General features: G+C 39.5%; 2 protein-coding genes and 1 long non-coding RNA gene across 3 annotated transcripts in view; 1 reads left to right on the top strand and 2 right to left on the bottom strand.

The window, feature by feature from the left end:
• Window positions 1–175: 175 nt before the first annotated feature.
• On the bottom strand, window positions 176–14,451 carry rab32a (RAB32a, member RAS oncogene family). The gene is made up of 3 exons (XM_031727643.2): window positions 14,052–14,451; window positions 3,855–4,132; window positions 176–1,517 (listed from the first exon to the last, which is right to left on the bottom strand). The coding sequence occupies exons 1-3, from the start codon at window positions 14,263–14,265 to the stop codon at window positions 1,368–1,370; spliced, it is 642 nt and encodes a 213-aa protein (XP_031583503.1). The 5' UTR covers window positions 14,266–14,451; the 3' UTR covers window positions 176–1,367.
• LOC120433312 lies at window positions 13,064–25,297 on the top strand. Its single transcript, XR_005608485.1, has 4 exons — window positions 13,064–13,261; window positions 23,195–23,234; window positions 24,613–24,772; window positions 24,867–25,297. It is a non-coding gene; the product is annotated as an uncharacterized LOC120433312 (long non-coding RNA).
• Window positions 16,541–25,436, bottom strand: part of grm1a (glutamate receptor, metabotropic 1a) — a 33,566-nt gene continuing 24,670 nt past the window's right edge. Inside the window, exons 7-9 of the mRNA XM_031727525.2 lie at window positions 23,188–23,314; window positions 20,133–21,069; window positions 16,541–18,615 (exon numbers count right to left, since the gene is read on the bottom strand). Coding sequence (XP_031583385.2) covers window positions 17,802–18,615; window positions 20,133–21,069; window positions 23,188–23,314 — 1,878 coding nt within the window. The 3' untranslated portion in view covers window positions 16,541–17,801. The remainder of the gene's footprint in view (window positions 18,616–20,132; window positions 21,070–23,187; window positions 23,315–25,436) is intronic.

Genomic DNA, 25,436 nt, shown 5'->3' on the forward strand with positions numbered 1-25,436 from the left:
AGGGTATTAATATAATAAGGAATAGTTATACTCCTGTGATCTTTTAGGTATACGGATCGGAATACGTTTACTAATTCATACAATCTATCAGCAGATTAGGCAACATGATTGATTGATTGGTAATACAAGATTGGTAATGTACACTGTCACAGTGTGTTTTCTTGTTACATATGTATAGAGTTCCGATAAACACATTTAATCAATTCATACAGTTGAGCAGACAAGTTAATCACAAGTGGACAGCACAAACCTGTTCAAATGTTTATTCTAGTTTTGGTCTTGAGTTTTTTTGTTTGTTTGTTTTTTTAAGTATTTCTACATGTAAACATGTTTAAAAAAAAAAAAAAAGTCCTTCGCATTTCATCTGAACAGCTCAACAGATTAGCATCCAAAAAGACGACTGAGTGTAGTCCCTGTAGTCTGTTTCTGCTTTTCACAAATTCCAAAGTTATACAATACATAATCCAACACAATTTAAAAATGCATACTGAAACATACATGAACATACTATCATACTAGTGGAGAGACAATTAAAGAAAGGTTTCCTATTGTCTCATTTAGTACCATCATTAAAGTTTTTATTATAACTCTTATTACTGAAATACTTCATTGTCCGGCTGTATACTTCTGTGTAAAATAAATGCGCGATCCATTGCCTCATTAAAATATGAATCAACTAAGGCACTTTTAGAGAAAATATGGCATTAAGACAACACATTTCTAATAAGATAATACTTAACTAAGATGCCCATTTACTTGCTTTTTTTACACGGTACTCTAAAAAAAGAGAAAAGCCACAGACAAAAACATGGTTTGCTGCTGTAAGATGAAAAATTAAAGGCCATTAAAGTCCACCTGCGTTGGTTCTGAGACACTTTTTTGTTGCTGGGTGACAAAAATAAACAGAAGGAGGCTGAGAGAAAGTACAGCAAAGAAAACACACAGACTTTTAAAGGCTACAGGTTATTTTAGAGCTTGGGTTTCTCAGCCTTTTGCTTAGATTGAACCCTTCTTCAGTGTGATACAGTCTCAAGCCTTCAGAGGCTGTCAGAACAACAAGGGGTGAGTGAGTGAGGCGAGGTTTGTTGGTGGTGGTGAAATGCACTGTAACATTAAGACAGCACCGTAGATCCGGAAAGAGTCGTGTAGATACAAGAAGGGGAGCAGTTAAGGCAAATCTAAATAAAATGTATCTGTGTAAAAACTACGGATACAGAGGTCAAATGGGCATCAGTGAAGAGAGAAGTTCCTGGAGCTTTGAAGACTCACAAAAAAAAAAAATATATTCCTCTCCAAGGCTGCAATAGAGAGCAGGAGCCACAGGCTGGATGGGTGCCAAAGGGAGGCTAATGTGAATGGATTGAGTGTTAGCAGCAGCCTGACTTGCTCTCAGCAGCCACAGTCTCCTGGTCCAGTTTGATCCGGTCTCCATTGCTCTCCTCATATGGCAAACCTTTGTCGTTAGCCAAGATGTTCTCTACCAGGAATCGAGCAGCTTCATCCACATTGATGTTGTCCTATAAAAAGGTCAAAGCATATATTAGAGAGGTGATAAAAAAAATAATAATAAAAAAAAAATGCAATTTACAGCACAGTATGTATGGAGACTGGAAATTTCCTCTGCCTTGGCCTGCACTATGGTCCTCAACGCAGTTTCAGAAGTTCACGAAAGCCCTTTATGTGAACCAGCCTGTTAAAGCAACAGCTGGGTAACAGAAGGCAAAAGTAAGACCAGCAGAGACAGGCTAAAAATCACTGTTTGCCTTTGTCCTTCACACTATGGCCCAAAGCTGTCATAGCATGGGTTGAAGAGGTAATGAATATTTATGGATTTTGCTCAGACTCTACAGTAGCAAAGATGTTTACAAAAAAGGCCTGGGCACCTCAAGTAAAGGCAAACAGAAATAAAATCAATTCTTAAAATATAATGAGATAAATTGGTTTGTAGCATTTACTCTATTAAAGACTACTGAGCTAAAAAAACAGTACTTGCTGGTATGCTAGCTCAATCAATCTAGTCTTAAAGTAATTTCTTTTAATAAATTGTAATGGCATGTGGTTGTTGACGACATTATAGCTCATAGCTCACTGTGACTTTGCATTTTCCCCTTGTACTGCCTTAGGGAAAATATGCTCTTCGTCATTTGAATCAGCATGAAAGTTTGGCACTGATTAACAGAATCCCAGTCGCAGGTTGTTGTGGGTTGAGTTTAGTGCAAGTGTGACAGGCTCACAAAACATTAACCCACAGAAAGGAACTGGCTCTGCACTCATCACACGCCCACATAGACACGTCACATGACTCAGTACGTAGCACAGCTCCAGGAACAACAGTTATTTAGAATGAGCTAAATGGGAACAGCTGATTCCAGAGTCATCAAAGCATTCCACAACATGGAAACATAATGGATGTTTGTTATTTGAAATGTACATGTGCGTGACTGTAGGCATTTCCTGGTTTATCGGCTTGTCATTTTGAAGTTTCCAAGAAGGAAGAGGCTCACTGAGGGAGAAAAAAAAAAAAAAGAAAAAAAAAAAAAGAGGTCTCCCAGGAGTCTTAAAATATAGAATATTCATGATCACAAAACAAAGTTCTACAACATGTACTAACAACTGAGGCACAGAACTTTTAGCACAACTAACTTTAGCACTACACTTTATTTCAGATGGAGATATTATACATATAGGAACATTTTATAAGTTAATTCATTACGAGTAATGATTCAGTTGATTAATGATTAATCTATCTTTTAAAGGCCCTATTTCCAATCCACTCTTAAAGAGTTATAAGATTTTTCTAAACTTTGTAAAGTATGAGTGTATCCGTTTTCCTTTCTTTCTACATGGATAACAGTCCCTTAAAAGGTTGTAGAGAACAAACAACATTAACATTAATATATCTCCAAGCAGTAGGATGTGGGACCTTTAAATTAAAGTGTGTGGAAGAGAGAGATGAGAATTAGCTTACAAAGCAAGTGCAAGAGGGCAGCAATCTCAAAGTAGTAATAGCAAACCAGTGACATCATGGCCCAAGTTGAGAAGAAACACTACAAAACATTATCATTCAAACCTTTATCCCTCTAATCCTTGCAGCTCTGGGCTGCAACATCCATCACTGTCATGTGATACCTTATCACACCAGCTGTCCAACAAATTTTTCACCGGATATTGTGCATGGATGCATGCCAAAGACAGCTGGATCGATGATTGTCTTTTTGAAAAGAAATTTAATTGTTCCGATGTATTTGGTCATTTTTAAATCATTAAACAGATTGCAGCCCTTAACTCTAATCTAATGCAAATTACTTACAAGCCTCCATATGTAACACTGAATTCTGAATCAAAAATGCTAACGTGAACAACTGCTGAATGGGCTTCTGACTAAAAAAAAAACAAAAAAAAAAAACAAGAACATGTAACAATTTCACAATAACTACAGTCAACCTAACGTGATTACGCCACACAGAAGATGTCTCACTTCTCTTTGGAGTAACTTTTGAGGATTTCCTGTCTGCCAACAATGGTTTAAAAATCTGTTCAGTAAAAGAATAAGTATCTCCTTTTATTCTGACTTTGCTACATGAGCACTGAGCACAAAGCTGTTATTGAACACAAGTCACAGTCACGTGTAAAATGGGATTTGAATCCAGCACTAATAATGTTTAACAATGACTCGGCTGACTTTAAAGGAAATATTTCAGCCTGCCTCAACTTTTCATTTCATGCTGCTGTAGGATGTTTTAAAGTGCAGAACAAACATGAGAGGACACAAGTTTAAAAAGAAGAGCGTCAGCCAGCTCTAAAGAGGAATGCATATGAAATTAAACGGCTTTTGTCCACTGGCACTTTCTCACCTTAGCCGAGGTTTCAAACCAGCCCAGAAAGCCAGTTTCTTTGCAGAAATTGTCCATTAGAGCAGTGTTGTTGGAGTTCTCCTTCTTCTGGTCACATTTATTGGCGAGCAGCACTGAGGGGATGGGGTTGCCGTTAGCCAGCTTCACCTTACTGTCTAGGTCATGCTTCCACTTAGACACGGCGTCAAATGTGGAGCCCCTTGTTACATCGAACACCACAAATGCCCCCACGGCTTCTTTGTAGTACACCCGCGTCATGTTCCCAAATCGCTCTTGACCTGAGGGGTGGGAAAAGAATGCAGCGGTAAATGCAGAGTTTTTACAAAACAGCTAAAAGCAACTAAAAGATAAATAATATGGTTTGGAGTTTGTAAGAGTGGAAAAAAAAAAAGAAAAAAAAAAAAGGTGGACGTGTGGACCCTGCAAAGACATGTGATAATTCACCTGAAATGAACGGCAAACAGTATCTGAAGAAATAAATATTTAGTACTCGGACTTGTCATTTCTTACTCCAATTTGTAACAACTTGGTGAGAAATGAAATCATTTCCCCTCTAAATGTGGCCAAAAATGACGAGGATAGAGATGGTTACTATTTGACCTATTTTTCTCATTTGCCACGGGTTTAATCCACACACACTATGAATGACAGGAGTAATCTGCCACTATAATAAGCCTATTCTCTGAAGTCATTCTCTGAGAAAATCTGAGCTGATATTTCACCAAGGCAAAGCAAGGGAAATTACCAGGAGTATAAGGTGTGTCACTTTCAATCTGAATCACTTTTAGGCAGTTTGTCACCCCAGTTCATTAAGAGTTTTACAACCAGTGAAGACCAACTGCTTCCTTTTGTTTTGTTACAGATGGATACTTAAATCAACCAACTATTAAGAATACAGATTTTATACTGAGTGCAGTAGATGCTTTTTAGATGTCAAAACATCGTGGAAATGCTTACAGTTTCATAGATTAACTGTAATTATAACTGAAACCTCAATACTTGAGTACTTCCATTTTCTTATTTGCACGTTTAAAATGAAACTTTAAAGAGGAAATATTCCCTGGGGGTAAGTAAATAATACTAGGAACTGAATTACATGCTTTAACCTTCCTGTGTTATTTCACTTTAGTTCACGTGCGCAGGGAGTTCAGCACATGCAATGCACTTGTTCACTCTAAAATGTTTTTAAACCACATCTCCAAAGGTGTACAAAGGAAAAGGCTTTTTCCAGGAAACATACAAGTGTTACACATCCATAGTGTGCAGATTTATCAGGCAGCTGAAATACCAAAACTTTAGGTCTTAATTACTTTCCCAAAATGTCTCTGTAAGAATTAAGGGGTTGCCACATTATTAATGGTTCATTTTTATGGTCTTTGGTGGGAAGTCAAGCAGTTGATACTTTGATGCAAGTGATGGATGAAGGGCACCCATTTTTTTAAATACTGCAAGCTTGTAGGCAAAGCAACCTCCAGAAGTTAGCAGCAGCACCAGCTTTGGAACTTGTGATACTTCATATCTCTGGACAGTCCCGATAGGCCAGGAATATACTGACTATAATATTAATAATTATAATAAAATAAGGAGTGCACAAAATTGGGGTGGCTATAGCTTAGGAGGTCGAGTAGGTCACCTACTAATCAGAAGTTATGTTGCAACAGTTTATATCAAGATCAAGGTCACATGGTCTTTGTTATAGGCTTTTGCTTCAATGGGTTTTCGTGTATGAGTTTTCTTGATTAATTGCAGTGAACTGTATCAGGTGCTGGGTTGTTAGTAGGCTCAGACAATTGTTGGCAACAATAAAAAAATGAAAGTAGGACACAGCTCTATTTGAATTGTTTATGCATGGAAGCCACTGATGTTTCAGCAGGCAAGTATCCTTGTTCAGCAGAGCAATAGAGCAGAGATGAGTTAAACACCAGCATCACTGCATCGCATTCAAAATAACACTTACTCTGTCAATTTATATATGCATATATTTGAATTGTTAGGTTACTTGATTACACTTTTTTTTTTAAATGTTACAAGGCTTTAGCTCCCAGTCATTAAATGGGCCAGTCTAAATATTTCAGTGCAGTGTGTCAGTACTGTGCTAACCTAAAACCACTAGTAGCTAGTAGGACTGAGCACAAGCATGAGCTCCCTTTTTAGACATACAGCTTTGGAGATTCCTCCACAGATGAAATCTTTTTACTGTCTAGAGCCAGTGGTTTAAATTTACCAGATATAACAAAAGCACTTTAGCGTCAACCCTTGGATAAGGATGTTTGCATTTCTACTTTTTAAATCATATCCATCTTATCTCTATGTGAACAGTTTCTCAGACATATGCTCTCTTGCATATGGTTCCTAGTTGTAAGACAACATCAGCTCCAGTAAGAGGTCCTGGCTCTTAAATGCCCTTGCATGTAATAAAAACACGAGTCTTTTATTTCTCTAATGGGGACAAATTTACAACAGCACCCAGTTTGAACTTGCCTTTGTAATCACATGATTAGGACTGCTGCTGGTGCTGCTGAGGACATTTTAGTCCATATGCTATGCTTAACTAACTATTCAAATATTGGGTCACCCCCAGAGGTATAGTTACTTATCATAGTACCACAAATGAAGCCTTTAAAGCACCTGCTCGTTTATCATATTTAGATCGAGTGTCTGCAATTACAGCAGGCCACCATAAGCTTGAGATAACATGTGATGTTTTTAGCACATATTTATGCTACACTGCTCCAGAGAAAGTTCCAAGTGTTCAGCGTGTTAGATCATTTGCAGTCTTTACTATTATTGAGTCACAAACAAATAATGAAGCAAAAATGAGATTGAGGAAGTGCGAGCAAAGCTTTACCCAGCGCACTTTCACTTTACTGTACTTACCCAGCCACGCAATAAACTGGAGTGGCGTGGCGCAGTGCGGGTGTGAGCAAGAGAGTGAATACACTGTGGGGCCCACAGGCCTGACGGTAATTGCTCATAATTGAGCGTCTAATTTTAGCTGATATAACCCCAGGTGAATTCACCAGAGACACGACACAGTGGGATAAAGAGCCGATAGACTGAAATAAGGCTTTCATTTCCAAGCCTTGTAAAGCTCATACATCCAGGATAGCAAAGGCAAGGGCAGAATATAGATGGAAGTACTGTCTTAATGATTTTTAAGGCCTCTTTTCTTTTTTTCGTCCTATACCATTGCAAGGTAGTATAGGACGACATATGATTTTGCCCAAATGGAGTGAGAGAACAATGCTGACCACTGATTAATTTTGATATTTACAAATATTCTCATTTGTATTAGTTGATTTAAAATATAGTAGAGCATATTTTATTTAGATTAGTAAAAAAAAAAGAATTTTTTGAAGAAGGAACAGTATGACAACATATTTAAAATAAATCCAAACTTCTCCAAAAAGTCCAAAAACAGACAAGATCTGGAAAAAAAAAAAAATCCTGAAAACATTCTTTGTGCCTGGTTGCTGGCGAGAATTGTAACACTGCCCTGAAGAATTTATGTTTTATGATTCTATCTTGAATTTGGGGGGGAAAAAAAACGTTGCACAATAAGCAATAAGTTGCTGAACTGTCAAAAATTGGATTAGAAGTTTTTCGGGTATTCCCAAGGTTTCCACATATCACTCACTAACCTTTCAGATACTCCAATTGCTGTCTGGTTGCTCCACATACCTGGCTGCCATATGATCGTCTAAGGGTTTGTTTGGTTTTTTTTGTTTGCTTTTCAGGGCATTCCCAAGTTGCTGTGGTTTTTCCCACACGAGTCACTGACCTTAGGTAACCTTAGGTAGTTTCAGCTGCTCCACATATTTGATTTGGCAGATTTCTAAATCAGATGCCCTTCACGATTCAAGAGGTTTGTCTCCCCTTCCAGGATCTTTTCCATCTTTTCTTTCCACTTGTCTGGCAAACGTGTAAACCACTACACTCTGGAACCACTAAAAGTCACTAACCTTAAGTTAAATGCAAATCCTGCAATGCCTGGCCTTTGTGGTGTTACAGTTCTTTTAAATTATTCTGCTTCAAAACGCATTTACACCTTAAAAAAAGTTTTCATTGTATGGATTTTCATAGGAAATAAAATTCTAAATGGATACAGACTACAGATTTTCTATCTGAGGGCCATCTATCAAGCTGCTTTAATTTCCTGTAAAAGCAATTTTCAAGGGCATTTTACTATTTAAAAAAAAAAAAGAACAAATTTAATTACATTAAAAGCAGTAATGAGTGTCATATGCTCCTAACCCAATCAGCAGAAAAACATGGGAATGGACTGAGCAAGAATTGTGTATTTACTCAGAGCGTACCACAGAGGAGCATGGAAGATCAGGAAAGAACAAAGGTGTGTGCTTCTGCATCAAACGCACAATATTAGGCAACAGCCTCGAAAACTAAAGTGGAAAACTAAATCTAGCTGGAGAGAAACCAAACTTTGTTGAATTTCAAGTGCTTTAAACAGGGTTGGTCTAATTCAGTCGACCACACTGATAAATACGGGTTCATGACCTCAAGTGCAGTTAGACGCTCTGCTTATGAAATCTTCATAAATTTTCAGTTACAGAAGTACTTGATGAAATTGAAATGGTTTAGTTAGATTCACTGTATCATCTCTGTTTGCTGTGTGGGAGAGACTGAAATAAAGCGAAGTCTCATCATTATCCAAAGCCCTAGCAACCCTAGTTTCCTCTACGTTCGTAGATATTGCTATCCTGTGGGTGGGTTGCCATAGAAACTGTCCAAGCCAGACATGGCAGTAACAACAGCAGCAGTCACCGTCTGCTGTTAGGAAGCAACTGGCTGCAAAACTTCCCCACACACTCCCCCCATCAGCACTAAAGTAGCAACATCGGGCCCAGTCGCGAAGGTAGTCTTCAGCATGAGTTTCAAAAGAGCGTAACACATGACTGGCACGTTCAAATTCCTCAGAGCAGCATGTGAGACATGACTTACTACAGCTTACTACAGCCTCTACCGCTGAACAGTCTGAACTGAGGGAAAATCCACAGCCTTTTTTCCCTCCTCACTTTGTGCTACAAGGTTTTTGTGTGCACCTTAATTTAGAAATTTAATTCATAATTACAGTGCTACTGCCACTGACAGCCCTGTGGGAATCTGTGCAACTTTCTAGAACGGGTAGAGAGAGGTTTCTTGGTCTTAACCTCTATTGTTGGTGGCAAGAATACACCAAAAAGTGATTGAAATGTCAGCAACTACTACTACTACTACTACTACTACTACTACCACAACTGGTGATAACAGCCAAAAGAACACAACCACTCTACCACTAGAGTGTTAAGAAAGCAGACGGTGTATAGAGGTATTTCCTGACTAGTTGGGGAGTTACATCGCTCTTGTGTTGGATGACCTTCCTGACACAACACCATAGGGGACTGGTTACAAAGAGAGTGCTGTATTAAAAAAATCTCCTTGTGATTCCTTTGGTTGTTAGCACATTAGTACGGTTCCCTGTAGTTTGGATGAAAGGCGCCGACTTGCCTGAGTTTAGTCTACGAGTTTTCGTGAAACTTGAAAAAGTGCTGGAAACAGAGACCTTTCACCTTTTAGGTAAAAGTTGTGCCCTACTGCCGGCTCATTTTATACTTTGAAGGTTAATGGTCTTTGTTTCCATTTGTGTTTTACGTCGCAAATTAAGTCACTTCCACTTGGCAAGTGGTTAGGAAGTCTTTCTCTGATCCCAGAGCATGCACTGTTCCCTATCAACCAGTGGTTGCCAGGGTGTCAATGACTGGCCTCTAGGCGCACGTGACTGAATCCTTAATCAATCTAAGGACTGATGATCCACTTAAGATATACATTTGATGACAAGCATCAGATTTATTCCCGTTATATACAAACAGATAAGTGGCATATTAAAGGAAAACCTAGGTAAACAACAACAAATCCAGATGTCCGAAAGCAGAGCAGCAAAGAGTGTGAAAATAAAGGTGAATCACACGTTACAGGATTTGCATCTGGACGCCCAGTTGGAAACAAAAAGCTTTAGGTGTGAGGCACTGCTCTTCATCATCACCAAATGAGAGAATTGGAAGAATGGTGCTCAGCTTGTCCAAGAGAGTTTAGACTTCAGATGTGCGAATATATGCCGAAAACCACCAAAGCTGTTCTGGCACCGTGAGGTTGTCCAACACCTTACAAAGACACTTACATTTGATATTTCCTTTCATTTCGCACCTACCGGTACATTGTGTTCTCTGCCTTCGCTTCCATTTCCGTCGATGGCTGCGCCGCTTGCCACACTGTGTGCTTGAAAACGTCTCAGTGTCACATTTAGTATGCACTGTCATACTTGGCAAAAGGAGCTAAATTGCTTGGCAGCGATTTGGCTTCATTGGGTCGTTTACGAGTAGAGCACAAACAGCAAGAAGATGAATCTTTTAGACCACTGACAGAAAATTAATCAGCAACTGTTTTGATAGCAAATGAATCAGTTGTGTAAATGTTTGAGAACATTACATATTTTGATCACGGGTATATGTTTTTCTCAATATGCTTAATGTCATACCATTAAGTTCTTAGAGTATCAAATCAAACACAATGGGCGACTGAAAAAAAATCCCTTTTAGTAACGGAAAACTGATTTATTTTCCCTGTTTTCTTGTTATTTGTAATCCAAATGAGTGACTGTTGAGGACAAACAAAAAACATCTTCAGATTACTGATAACATAAACATCAGGCTTCAAATCATCAAATCAGTTACAGCTCCTTGCCAGCCTTTTTGGCTCTTGTGCAAACAAATAGATAAAAGCCTCTTATCACAGAGTGGTTCCTTTGTACAGAACACTTCAGTTTTTGTGTATTTTTGCAACAGAAATTAAAAATTAGACTTCTGATTCTCATTCTTCCTTAGTTTACCTGTGTTGGAAACCTCGTCCTGGGTAGCATCTACTTTTTCAAACCCTGTTTAGTGGCAGCGCTACGAGATAAAGAGAAGTTTATCATCGAGGTATAAAAAGTTCAGGTGAAATGAGGGATCCTAATGGGACAAAAAGTTTGGACTGCAATAGGAGTCACTGCACACATCCCATTAATGTGAAACCGTTCATCACTTCAATGCTTGAGCCCAAAAGGTGCAGGCCTTTTCACTCTATGCCATAGTGGTAATCATTGTGTCCACTGGCTTGAGTAAATCCAGGAGAGAGTAGCAATTGTGAGTGGAAAAGGGGTGGGAAACCTGCATGCTTCACACTGACTTCCCCGATGTTGTACAGTCCTCTGATTACTGTTATTCCTCCTAGACTGTAATCACTAGTGAGGTCGGTAAGAGACAAAGAAGCTCTGAAGTTGCTTTCAGTGTTGCCAAGATGATTATTCCTCCTCCTTTTCTGTACATTAAATGGCTTAATGGCCATTCATTAATGGTCTTAATGACTTGGCAACTACACCTCGAGCTTTTAGCTTTTACACCCACGTGTCATTACTTATTTTATGCTCAAAGTGTCCTCAAGGCAGGCCTTGATGTAGGTGTGAATAATGCAGTTTAATAACCGAGTCGTCCTACCTGGTGAGACCATCCAGATCCACACACCTTCCCTAATCTATGCTAGCATGTTCCCGTCTTAATTAATGATATCAGCCTATCAAAGTGTGTGTGTGTGTGCGTGTGTGTGTGTGTGTGCGTGTGTGTGTCAGGCTTTTATTTACCCTCGCAGATCCTCTAATCAAGTGCTGTCGGTCTGTGACAGGCAGACAGCACTTCCTGGCGCTCAGTCACAGATGCCCCTGCACACTGAGCTTGTGCTGCCAGGGCCAAAGTGATGGTGGGGAACTTGAGCCCGCACTGCCACTCAGTCTGTGACAGACATGCAAGTTGTTGTGACGACTCCCCCCCCGACACCCAAATCTTCGCCCCCTTTCTGTCACTGCTGTAAGCGATGGAATAAATAAAATAAAAACAGCAGTCTTCTAACCATCTGTCCTGATCTGTCTCAGCATATGAGCTTTGTTTGATTGAGGGAGAGGAAGGACCTGCTCAACCCCGTCAAAAAGTAAGAATAGAACATATCTAGAGGCAGGGTTTGTTTTTGTTTGTTTTTTAATCATGAAAAATTTATATAATAACCAAACAAAGATTTTTAAAACTCTTGAAACCCTGTTTGGTCACTAAAATTATGATTATAGTTTTGTCTTATTGTTCACTATAACTGTACTAATCCAACAATGTGATACTAATCCAGCACTTAAGCTCACCAAAGCGGTACGACAGGCTGTGAACCAAGAACCAAGATGAGGAACAAACACAGTGACCAAAAATTCCTTTGAGGTATAGGTTATATAAGTCCTGTTTTTCACTTCTTTAAAAATCTGTAATCAAACCACAATGGCTTTAACCCATTGCATCTAACTTCAGACTGACAACAACAGTAAAAACACAGTTAGAAGAGAAGCCAACAACCTTTTTTATCCAAGACTATAAGAATAGTAGTAAAAACACTTACGACCAGAATTTGCCCTGCTTTAAAACTCCTTCCACTTTTCAAGAATGGCATATAGACTTTTCTCAGTGAAAATCCTCTGCTTTACCCAAAGCACATGGGATTTTTGTCTCTTTAGACTACTTTATAGAGCTCACCTTATTCTAGTCTTTAAAAGCTCTGTGATTAACCTTAAAAAAAAAACTTCGAAATTGCATTTTAGCAACAAGACTGTCAGAAAGGCCAAAAGCTGCAATCTTATCTAGCTTAAAAATGTCAGGAACACAATTTGCCACTTTGATGGATACTGAAATAATTTCCCAGGCAACAGCGGCTCAGGCTGTTAAGTATTTGTTTGCTTTTTTAAACCTTTATGATGATGATTTGGGCTTAAAATCTAATTAAACCTAATTTTGTTGCATTCTTTGGACAGTTTTTTAATCAACTATTTATTTTTTCCCAATAAATAGTCAATTCATTTAAATAAAGAAAAAAGACACACACAACATAACTGCATCCCTATTTGCCTTGCCATTTTTGAAAAGTGTAATATATGTTCATGATCATGATTGTTTCACTACTGATAAAAAATAGAGACAAATTATTATTTTTCCATTTTGTAAACCACCTCAGTTTATACTTTGCCTTTTATAAATACTGTAAAATTTCTAAAATATGCCCTAAAATGTGACACTTCCACAACGACTTCCACGAGGGCCATTGTTCAACACAAAGATAACCATCACAAATTAGAGCTGGGAGTTGCAATGCAGTCAGCACAGTTCTGAATTTCAAAAGCCCCAGTGTCAGATGGATTTTTGGCACTGGGATCAAACATGAAAAGATAGAGGCTAATGGGACAGTGCAGAGACCCCTCACCCACGTCACATCACACCCTCATTCCCCCTGACTGAAGTGCAGCGTAGACCGTGTCTGTCAGCCTGGCTCCTGCTTGCGTTTTGAAGGTCGGTCTTTTTTGCTCACTTCTCATCTTTGCTCACTTCCTCTCTCTCACCTGTCCTCTCAAGCGCGTCATCCTCAGATTCTTTTGTTTACAGTGTGATATTTCTGTGCCTGGAGATGACAAACACTGGGAGTCTGAGCAGTGCCGCCTGCATGCAGGAAACTTGTATTTACACTGCTCTGATTCCTCTCAGCTTGCTTACTCAAGCTGCTGGAATGCACAGGTTGGCCTGTGTGCCAAGTTACTTAAGTTTACGGAAATCTTCTCGGAAACGGAGCCAGGCCGTTTGAATCACAGGACGGTAACAGTGATATCGTGACCAGTTTAACAAAAGATACTTGTAAGCCGTGGTGAGAATTACGCCACAATATGACGGCGAGTTTAGCGAGGCGGGGCTTAGTCGATAATAACAACGTGACCTACATTCCACTGACAATTATGAGCTGCTGTGATCATAAAGTGGGCAAGACAACAGCAGACGTGATCAACTGGTCTTTTGTACTGGAAATTCCCCCACCATGCTCCGTTGAATTCGTGGCCATCTGCGAGTTTAAAAATTTACTCTTTGCAAAATAGATAAATAAAATCTGCATTTCTGGTTGAGTGTTGTTGTCATCTTAAATCATTTTCTGATAAAACATATCTCTGAAGTCTCGATGTGGCGTGCTCAAGTGAAATTTCCCCAATGTGACACGTGACGCACAGAAAAGTTAGATTTGGTATCCTGTGGCTCCAAAAACACCGGATCCATTATTGAAACGTAATTATGACGTCAGCGAGCTTGTCCTTACCTGCGATGTCCCACAGCTGTAACCTGACCAGCGTTTTGCTGTCCCAGTTGATAACTTTGAGTGCAAAGTCGACCCCGATCGTCGCCCTGTAGTGTTGCGAGAAAAGCTGGTGAACGTAGCGTTTGATGATGCTGGTCTTGCCCACACCTAGTTCTCCGATCACCAGCACTTTAAACAAGTACTCCTTGCACTCGGACACCGAGCCCCCGGCCATGCTGAGACTAACAGCTGTTCTCAAAACTCAGGCAACCTCTGCTATCTCGCTCATATAGATGTCCTGCGAGGAGCGACTGAGGACTAGGCCGGTGTTACAGCTGAAGACCAGATGCAATAGAAAGTACTCGAGTTTCCCCCCAACTTTCTAATTCTCCTTTTCACTCCTCCTCCCCTGCCTCCTCCTCCTGACGCTCAACAACCACCTGATAAGTCACAGGACTCAGGCGGAAATGCAAATCTTGATACAGTATGCTTCTCCCTCTAGTGCGAGTACATAAAGCTTTTCGTGCGAAAATCGTGGTTTCTGGTTTCGTATTCGAAGGCACCTTTTAAAAAAAAAAAATATATATATATATATATATATATATATATATATTTGCGTGCTAAATTCAGGAAATTGCCGGGGCGGGGGTCATTTTAGCACATCTAAGTGAAAGAACAAAACAAACAGTGAAAAAAATCCTCAGGAATCCTCAATGGAACCAAACCTCTAATTTGGAAAACATGGCTCTATAGTAAAGGTGCTCTGCACATCCCAAACTATCTCAGTTGAGCCAAAATAATAAAAACCACTGTACAATAGCTCATAAAACACCTCAAAATTCTTGTTTTCTTTTGATGTAAAGAAGTTCAAGGATATTCCATTTGAAATCAAGTTAATAGACATAAAAATTAAAAAAAAAAAAAAAAAAAAAGATCTCGTTTTTTTCCACTTTAACTACATGGAAAAAACGTACAGTTTACACCTACAACAGATACTAGGCTGTAGAAACCCATACCATGAAGCTTCCAGTGCACAGTTTTGCGCTGATATTAATGCCAGAGGAGCAGGCATGTTCCCAGGTTTTTAAATGTGGTGGTACAGGTCAGGAAATTGTGTTGCATAAATGTTTTGCAAAGTGGAAAAAAAAGCATGTAGGATTTTTACACAAGTGAAAATTATCATCCTATTCAAGCAGCTTGATAGTGCACTCGTTTCATAATCAAAATATATTTTGTGAAAAAAAAAAACTCAAAGTAAGGGTACACATTATATAGAATCGGATTAGAATTTCTGAATGTGTTACTACTACAATAACTATATATCACAATTACTGGTCCATTGATGTATGTTCCAGCTGTCGATGTATTTAATTTCTTCCATATTTTTGTTTGCTTGACCTATAGGATTAATAATAGAAATTATCTTCAAAAAATAAAAAACTAAAGATATAACATTTGCATCTAAAATATAGTGGCATATAAGCAGGAAATATGATAGCATAGAAATACTTACATTAAGTACAAGTATATTAAACCTGAAGTTCAGTAAAGTATTCAAGAAAATATCAGTGGGGGCATGGTGCCACCCCATGACCCCCGTCTAGACATGCCCCTGGCATCTAGGGAGAATGAAATTTAACAAACAGACTTGTTGCATTGATAACATCCTATTACAGTACCAAAGTCAAACAAGAGAGCTCTTTAGAACGACAAGTGTTTGTAAAAGCAGACTGCATGCCTAATTTATCATGTAACTTACCATATAATATAACTTATGACACATTGGCTCAAACATCTTATTTGTGTGATATGAAAGGGCAGTCAATAAGAGGTTTGTAAAAGTGATGACAATTGAAATCTCTGGCCAATTTGAACAACCATTTTCTTGATGCAATTATTAACATCTTGCAACACAGTATATTATGCATGCCCTCTTTCCCTACAGTTTTCACATTTTGCAGGCAGGCCAGATTGGAACATTTTAAAGAATCAGTTTGGGGGGGGTCAGTCTATATGTTTGACTCACTAATATAACTTTAGTTTTAGTTTGTTTTGTTTTTTCAGCTAATATAGGCAGTAATCAGTCTTTTTAATATAAGTTTTGTTTTTATTTTACAGCATCTTTCATGTTCAGCTCACCCAAAACATAAAGGCCTATTTCGTTCTAGATTTGACAGTGTTTTTCAGGTGGCACCTGATATATTTTACACTGGTTAAGATCATTTAACAACTTACACTATAATAGACTAAAAACATTTGGAAATACAATACAATTGCACTATGTACTGTGTAGTCTCGTACTTTGAAATTATTTGCATTCTTATAGATAAAAGAACTAAGAAACTTAACCTCAATTAAATTACTTAACTTTGTAATGCAAGATTTAAACAAAATCGAAACATGTATCATCTCGTTACAAGAAGCAATCAATCATTGGTTACTTTTACAACCAAATGTGTTCAAGAGGATACAACTGACTCAACTTAAAATTTACCCCAAAAAAACAAACACACTGCTTTTTGACGAGTATCCGAGGACAGTTTCAAAATGTATAAACTTTGTTTTTCTGTTGACATTCTAAATATAGAAACATTTATTAGTATTACAAACATACCACCTGCGTGAAAAACAAGAGATGGCTTAACAGTATTACAAACTTTGATAACTTGTACAACTTACTGTGTTTTTCCATAACAATGACACAGCAAACTCAGAAAATGTGGGAAATATCCACACAGCATGGAAAGCAAAATCTTTTTGTCATTTCCCACGCGCGTAAAAATTCTCAGGGTTATGGTTTAGTGTAAACGGAATAAACAGCATTGCCATCATCTACAATCACCCTATTTACCTGTTTACCAGCTACATCATAAAAATAAATAAATAAATAAAACAGAAAGCGGGGGCTGTAGGCTGATAACAACTTTGCTTGGCACATTGTAACCATAGTCACATATCATACAGCGCAAGTCTTCAGCAGGATCTGAGTTCGTTGATACTACTTTTGTGATGAGCACACCTTGCGGCACATAAATGTAATACTCAAACAACATACTTCACTTTTCTTGTTAATTTGTAATATATAAACTGCAATGAGGTTTGATTAGAGAAAGGGTGCAGTTACTTAATGAATACTCAATGAAAAGTTGATTTTCTTGAATGAAGCTTTGACTGCTATACACATGAACAGACCTGTGCATGTGCTGCAGCAGAAGAGCGGAGCTAATCAAAACTGGCATGAAATGCACTTAAGCTATTGCAGTCTTTAGAGAAAGTTTGGTCTGCGATGTGTAAGCGCGCTGCGTAAACACTACTGTGTTTCTCTTGCCGTGTTTTCTTTTTTGCAGACTCTACAATTGCACTGTCTCTATTAAAACAAAAAACCAAAAAAAACACAGCTACATCTTCTATTATGACTCTCCGTGTTACTTCATTCATTAAAAAATTTGGCGTGAGAGCTGAGTAGTTTTGGCACACGTCCCAGTTTTACATTTTTCAGGAAGGCTTTGTGCACTCACGGCCCCTCAGAAATGTAAGCACTCGTAGATAATTTGTGGTCTACCTGTATTTTCGATTAACCACTTACTGATAACAGCAGAGTAATAAATACAGTTAAGCAAGCAAATGTCAGAGCAAATAAACAAATGTTAAAAACTTGAAATGTTAAATTGTATCGTTGCACGTGTTGTGTGTCTGTGTGTGTCGGTGTAATGCACTCTGTGTGATGCTCAAGTCTGCTGACAGCCGCTGTGCCAGCGTTGGTTTTTGCTCTCACAGTGTTGAGGAGCTGTGTGCGTAGTCTCGGAGGATGTCGGCGGTGTAGACCGAGGGGCTACCGAGCATCGAATCGATGATGGGGGAGCCGGTGACAGAGTCCCCTGAATACACAGAGTCTCTGAAAGGGGAGGGGGGAGACAGAGCTAGGGAATCCTCCAGTGTTGCCTTGTTTTGAATTAAATCCTCACCTTCCCCATCCTCCCTCTCCCCTTCCTCCTTGGCGTCATAAATGTAGCTGTGTAAGAGGTCCAGTTCCTCATCCTCAAGCCCCTCTTCTGCAAATGCCCCACGTTGTGAAGCTGAAGGAAGGTGAGAGGGTGTCAAGCTCAAAGGCTCGTTGGCAGGCACTGCCTCCTTGGCAGTGCGGTCATTCAGTGCAGGTGCATGGGAGCTGTGCGTGTCCACCACATCCCTGTGCAAGCGATCCGTGGTGTGGCCTGTCAAGTGGGAGGGCAAAAGACAAGCTGGCTCATCCAAATCAGACTCCCGCCCTCGCATCCGATCATGGCTAGTTGGAGTCCAAAGGGGGCGCTGCGCGTCGCCCTCGTCGTCTTCCTCTGTCAGGTTGTACAGAGGTTTAGTGCCAGGTGGTTCTGGGGGGGGATCTTGGGAGCTGGTGCCAGTGTTGCAGGTGGAGGGCTCACAGCTGTGGGGGTCGGGGGTGTTAGTTAGGGGCCTGATGACCGCCATCTGATTCAAGCCGGCTTCCTGTTTCCTCACATGCACAGACAGTCTGTGCCACACATTCCCCCCCCTCGGAGGGTGTCTTGGACCTGATTCAGACCATGACACAGACTTGCCATTAGAACTATGAACGAGATAAAAACCCAAGTTACTATCACAGGAAACCAGGAGGTGGAGGCAGAAAAACAACATCAACATAGCAGCAACATAAGACAACAGAGCAGCAGCATTTCAACATTTCATTGCATGTTAAAATACTTTTGAAGTACGTGACTTGACATTAAGAGCTTTGCTAAGGTGTTCACTCATGACCTCCGAAGAGCATCACATTTATCAGCCTCACAAACAGTGATTCATAATGTGCTGCAGACAGCATTATGATCATACATTTTTGTCAGACATTGAAATAACAGGTTTAAGAGCCATCCATCTCATTTATTTTTGTCTTCTTCCTGACTGTCTAATTTTATTGTTAAAGAGGGGGTGCATGCATTTGCAAAGTATTTCGGGTTTTGCCCGAACTGGCCTGATGACGACACAGTGTTTAGCGGAGAATGAGCTAGGACTGGCTCTAATGTGATTAGTCGGGGAGGTGGTGAGGGGAGGGTGTTCATGCTGAGAAAAGTTAAATGTGAGGTTAATTCAGGATAAACCGAAAGCAGCAGGGTGGCAGATCACTCTCTTGGAGGGCTGCATGGTCAAAAATATTTTTGCCACTGCCAGCTCAGGAGTGCCAGGATCACACAATCAAATGATGTCTTTAAATGAGATCTAGAATCCAGGCAGGTTGGCAACAAATGATCCAAAAGATGAGAACCAATCAATAAAAAAACAATTACTTTCAGCACATCTTTTTGACCTAAAGACTTTTTTTAACAACCAACTTGTCATAGTGCATTGGGGAAAAAACTTGTAGAAAAAATTGATTTCAACTTTAACACTTTTCAGCTGTCTTGTTGCTGTGATTATCTGAATGCTGGATACTTAAATTATTCCCCAGGCTGTATTATAAAATAGACAAACTGGCAGTGCAGCTCTCCAAGAAAGAGGTTGAATGACTCCAAAACATTTGCCAGCCTTGACACTTGACAGTGCGCTTCTCAGTATAGAAGGTTGAAGGGTTAGAAGATTAGATAGGCTGCATAGCAAGGGTAAGAGACAACACTTAAACATATTGGGATCACTCTCCTTCTCTGCCCCGCTCCTTACTTTAGTCACTTGTCCATGTGCCACTGCTGTGGATCTCAAAAAAGTTATATGCAAGTCTTACATCTAGAATCGCCACATGAAATCTCTACTTTCATTATCCCTGGCACGTTTGAATGGCCTTTCAGCTTTAAATCAATAACAGCAAATGTCCCATCTTGACTTTCCTGTTAAATTTCGCTGATGATATTTCATTCTCAGGGGGAGGGGGATGTGCCTAAAAACCAGTTTTTACTACATAAATACAAACACTCATTGGGGTACTGGAAAGATAAAAACAGACCACTGACATGCAAACACATCATAAAAACATGATAACTTGATATGATTTTTTTTTTTCCAATTTGAGAGTTTAGTCACCTTTTTGGTCTCTAACCAGTGACCCCAGAAAAGAAATCCAAACAGAAAGATGAAAAAGCACAAAAGATTACTCACTTGGCATTGCCTGATACGGGCTTCTTCCGGCGGAACATATTCAGGAAGCTGTTGCTTGTTGACTGAGCCGCCGACTTCCCATCTCCAACGTGCATTCGCACCACGTCAGATGTGGTGAAGGCGCTTCGGACGTTCCTCTCTGGTTTGGCGATGATTATGTACATCTTGGGTGTGAACATGCAGCCCAGTGCCACTGTTACACTCAGGCTGACGGAGAAGGATGTGGTTATGATCTTGTAATTAGAGCCAAAGTAGATTGGCACGAAGGCCAACCAGATGATGCAGGTAGTGTACATTGTAAAGGCAATGTATTTAGCCTCATTAAAATTGGCGGGCACGTTCCGCGTCTTGAAGGCATAGTATGTGCAGCTCATGATTAGGAGGCCATTGTAGCCCAGCGGCGCTACCATGCCTAAGTTGCTGGTGTTACAGATGAGGTAGACCTCACGTATGCTGGGGTATGACTTGATGGGCTCGGGGGGCTCTAGAATGATGAGTGTAATCTCCAGAGTTAGCTGCACACTAATAAGCATAAAGGCAATGATCACTTGGGCCCAGGCGCTCATGAAACGGGGTTTCCTGGTGCAGATCTTTTTCTTGCTGCCAGCCAGAATGCGTGCAATGCGGTTAGTTTTGGTCACCAGGGCAGAGTAGCACATGGCAGATGAAAGGCCCACTAGGAGCCGCTGCAAATAGCAGGAGGCCACTGTGGGACGGGCGATTAATGTGAATGGACAGATGTAGCCTAGGAAAATGCCTGCCAAGATGATGTAACAGAGTTCTCTGCTGGAGGATTTAACCACAGGTGTATCACGGTACTGGATGAACACAAAGGTAACAAAGGAGGTGACCAGGATGCCCACGCAGGAGAAAACCACAGCAACTATAGATTCCACATCTGCCCAGTCAAGATACTTCAAAGGCAGGGGCTGGCAACCTGGAAACAGTGGAGGAAACAGTGTTCAGTCAGTTTTTTTATTCGTCCTGTGGTTAGTTTTACTGAATGAAAGGTGCATTAAAACATGGTGGGAAGCAGAATGAAAGAGTGAACAATGGCCTGATTTTAGTGCCTTTCACAAACACATATTATTGTAGGGTCTTTGCCTTGTCTTGAAGTGTTAATAGAATACAATAAATAAAAGAACTAGGAAGTAACACAAAAATGTAATAGAAAAAAGTATAATAATAAGTCAAGGTTAACTCATGTGTAACTCATGAGGCTTAAACTTCCTGTAATTTTCAACAATTCAAAGATTTGCAAATCAATTAAAACCTATATTTTAATTTAAAAATGCCATAAAGGGTTTGTGTTTTCTCACAAACCCTATGCTGCAGTATTTTAATTGTTGCATTGAGTCTTCACATTCTGTTACACAAGCTTTTTGTGTAACGGTTAATGGTTGTACACTGAAAATAGATTTCACTGGTTTGGCAATTTTTTAAATATACATTTTAGTTTTAGGAATTTTATTTTTAACACTTACAGTATTAATCTACACTCAGTTAATAATTTGACATGATGACATCATTTTATATATGATAATAAAAATGAACTTTCAGCAGCATCAGAAAAGTTTAATAACCTATATTAATGTTAAATACTTCTTATGGCAAGTCTTTGTGTCATGTTCAAGGTATAAAGAGAACAAAAAATCTGTGTTGGAAATAATGTTGTAAAACCTCAGAGCCAAAGCTTCACACAGCAATAACAACATGCTGGGAAAAAAAGGTTTGAAATTTTTAGACTTTGGATTTCTTAGACTGTCCTAAATGTATTTGACAATATTTAATTGCTGATGACCATATTAATAGATGCGTTTTTTCTTATTTATGTAGTTCCTTGTACACCTATAGCTGCCCATACATGTGCCCCCAACATTTGCGCTATGGCACTGACAGGAACTCATTTGCATTTTTCATCCTACACACCCCAAAGCTCTATTTCTCTTCTGTCATGATGCCCTGCATACTCGTCATCCAACACAGAGAAGAAGTCTGGAGAGCTTAATTGGAGAAAAATGACATCCCTAGACTTCCCCAGCTTAACACTCCATAAATTACATGCTTCTGCTAATAGCATTACAGTGACTTCACGGAGGAACCCAGTTCTGGTCTGCATGCTAAATCCTAATATGCCAAATCATAAGACATATGAAATTTTAAAATAAACCAAATTTTCTTCCTCTGGGGATTCTAATCAGAAAGTTAGCAATGAGCATATCAAGGTGTGAACCAGCTCTTATAGCAGGGTTTCATTTAAATGCAGGGGGAAGTGGGGACAGAGAACTGCTGCTTGTTTTCTTTTGGCCACACACCCAGCTCAGTTTGCAGATGCATTTGCCCTTCTGCATGCAAACATGCACGGGTGGCAAAGATGAAATGTATCTGCATTCACTTATCTAACACAATCCTCAAATCGCTTATTTGTGTTTCTAAGCTCTGGGAAGACCTTTGAATATTTGAAAAATGAAATTTACTCTTCTGCTGGATATTTTCAAAAATACACATTCACAATTGTAGACCCTTGTTCTGTGAATAGCATATTACCTCTCTCTATTAGTATTTTTCAAATGTAATGGGACTGAAGGAAACTTTTCTTTCTTGACAGACTGCTGAAATGTATCCTCAAGCCTCTCATGGCAGTAATAGGATTTTACACCTGGGAATTGAGGGCTCCTCTCAACTTTATAAATCGCTGTCAGAACAAGCACCGGGTCACAGCAAGAGCAGAGAAGAAGGAAATGAGCAGCAGCATTTTTTTGAGGGAGTGGTGTTGAGGTTTGAGGAAATGAAGAAAGCAAGGGCATAGGACCTGCATGGTGAAAAAGGTGTTGTTAGACCACTGAGGTGCTGTGTGAATAGCCTTACGGTGGGGGAAGATGACTATTGAGAGAACAGGGGAGTCAGCCCCACTAAAAGTATTGTAGTTGAGCTAAGGGTAAATGCATGAAATGGGCAAAATAATAAGTGTGAATCGTTTCAGGGGTAATGGACAAGGAGTGTGGATGAACAATGTAATAAAAACAAACACAGTTTCTGTTTTTGTTTCTCCTACCTGCCAGGTCATCATCCGGCCACCATCCCAGCTCACACGCCTTGCAGGTAAATTCATCCTGGACATATTCGTTATCCTTGCATGTGGTGCAAATCCAGCAGCAGCTCACCTCACCCTTCCTAATCACCTGCACGCAGAGAAACAACACATGATCAACAACAATATATCAAAGAAAGCTCAGTAGCCAGTCACTACAGTGAGCTGTGGAAAAAAGCACATCTCACCTTAAGCAACCTAAATAATTAATCAGCACAGAGGGGATATCAAAATGAGGATTTGTTTGTGCGTTTTTTTGAGCCCCAGACAGCGTGTTTAGAAAACAAGGCCGGCTGCTTTTACATTCTGCTCCCAAAGAAGCTGTTACCAGCACTGTGATATGTAAAGCAGGGTGATAAGTGGGGCACGAAACAAAGCAGATAGAGGGGGGAAACATGAGCAGCTAGGAGAGAGGATGCACCCTCCCTCGGGGCAACTCGGTGCATAGCCAGTCTGAAAACAATTGTCCCCGAATGAAGGAAATGAGGGCATTTATTCAGCCTGTGCTCAATACCACTTTTTATTGCTTACTGTCCAAAACGGTCCATCTCCTCGCTCAGGTAGAGTGCAAGTCCCACGAGTTTATGGTGCAAACTTAAACTTTTTATGTGACATAAGAATTTATCTGTGTTTGTCATATTTACATAGACTTCTCTTTTCCTTCATTATCCCTTCTTTAAATCATTTGTAATGGGAGGAGGATTTAAAAATGTAGGACAGTGTAGCATCAGCAATCTTCTTGCCAGCATGTGATATAAGCAAATAAAGGATTAAGATTCACTGCAAGAAAAATCAATGACATATTTACTGGGAACAGATGTACAGTAAGGGCACCGGTTCAGCTCTTAAAACATTTAATTACAGTAGAGATTAATTGGAAAGTTAGACATTTGTGGTTCCCCCAATGCTTAATCCTAATGATTATATTGATGTCTTTACTTGACCTCCCCCATTTCCATCTGCAACCTTCATGCACATAAACACATATGTGTGCTGAAGTCCACGCAAAGTTTTTCACACTTTGTCCTAGTGTTGATCTGATTGAGGCTAATAATTTTTTAAGATGGGTTGTAGGGAGTGCTGATCCCTATAGGATAACATATGCCCACATGACTAATCCTAATTTGCGATAGAAAAAAGATTATCACGGTAGATTACATTCTGCTTGTAAATCTCAAAATTCCATTAAACACAGAGACCTTTCTTTCAAACTCAAACATTACCTTCCCATAACTGTACTGCAGAAACAACAAAGAAAACATATTGCATTTGGAATTTAGAAAATGGCAAATGGTTGTGCCCTTTAAGATCTGCATGCACTTTTTTTTTGTTACCAGTATAGCAAGTAGCAAAAGAAATTTAATTACAGCTCCCAAATTTAATTACTAGGTCCTGCAATCTGTGAGGCAGCAAAATATTCCATATTATTCATCTCCAAGAGACGGAAGGAGTATAATCAAACCAAGAGAGAGAACTAGAAGTGCATACTAAAATTTGGAAATAGCCAGAAGAAGCGAAAGGGATCGTAAAAGAGTAAATATCGACCCAAGTGAGTATGTCCATTTTAAATATTGATATGCAAGCGATGAGTTAGTGTGGGAAATTACATTAGGTTTTAAATGTGTCTGTATTTACCTTGACAGTTTTGTGTTATAGTGGATGATGTACAAGAGGACACGTCAACGTGAAGATCCTGGTATACGGGAGGGCAGAATGCTTTTTAATTGCTGTCCATTTGATTTTATATCCACATAATAAGCGGAACAACTCAAAAGTGGAAACATGTGGTATAGAGGAAACTGCACTACCTACACAAAGAAGGGTATTATCAGCATACAATGATATTCTCTGATTTTCTGATCCAGTGGTTTGAGGAAGAGAAAGAATAGTATTGTTAAAAGAGGTCAACTCTAGTTGCTCCCTGTACACAGAGAATAACTATTTCCTGTGCTGAACACTGACAATTTGTCTATAAGTGCTTTATCATAATGATGAATCTTATTCTCCAGCCAGTCTGTACTATCTGTACCAATAATGTCCCAGTCTAACAAGCAGGAATATTCACCCTCTGCCACAAAATGATGTGTGATAGATTAACATGTTTTAATAAAATTGATTTAATCAATGTGCATCACCTTCATTCGGTGTACCTCTAATAAATTAGCAAGTACTTTAACACACCCATTCAAATGGGAGAGAGGTGTGTAACTACC

This window comes from Oreochromis aureus, linkage group 15 (genome assembly GCF_013358895.1).
Source record: "Oreochromis aureus strain Israel breed Guangdong linkage group 15, ZZ_aureus, whole genome shotgun sequence".
Lineage (NCBI taxonomy): Eukaryota > Metazoa > Chordata > Actinopteri > Cichliformes > Cichlidae > Oreochromis > Oreochromis aureus.

Bases quoted from the DNA above. Each gene is read 5' to 3' on its own strand.
- rab32a (XM_031727643.2), bottom strand. From the start codon at position 14,265: ATGGCCGGGGGCTCGGTGTCCGAGTGCAAGGAGTACTTGTTTAAAGTG. The intron at 4,133-14,051 runs GTAAGGACAAGC...CCCACCCCTCAG, and splicing joins ACAGCTGTGGGACATCGCAG to GTCAAGAGCGATTTGGGAAC. The intron at 1,518-3,854 runs GTGAGAAAGTGC...ACCTTTTTATAG, and splicing joins GGTTTGAAACCTCGGCTAAG to GACAACATCAATGTGGATGA.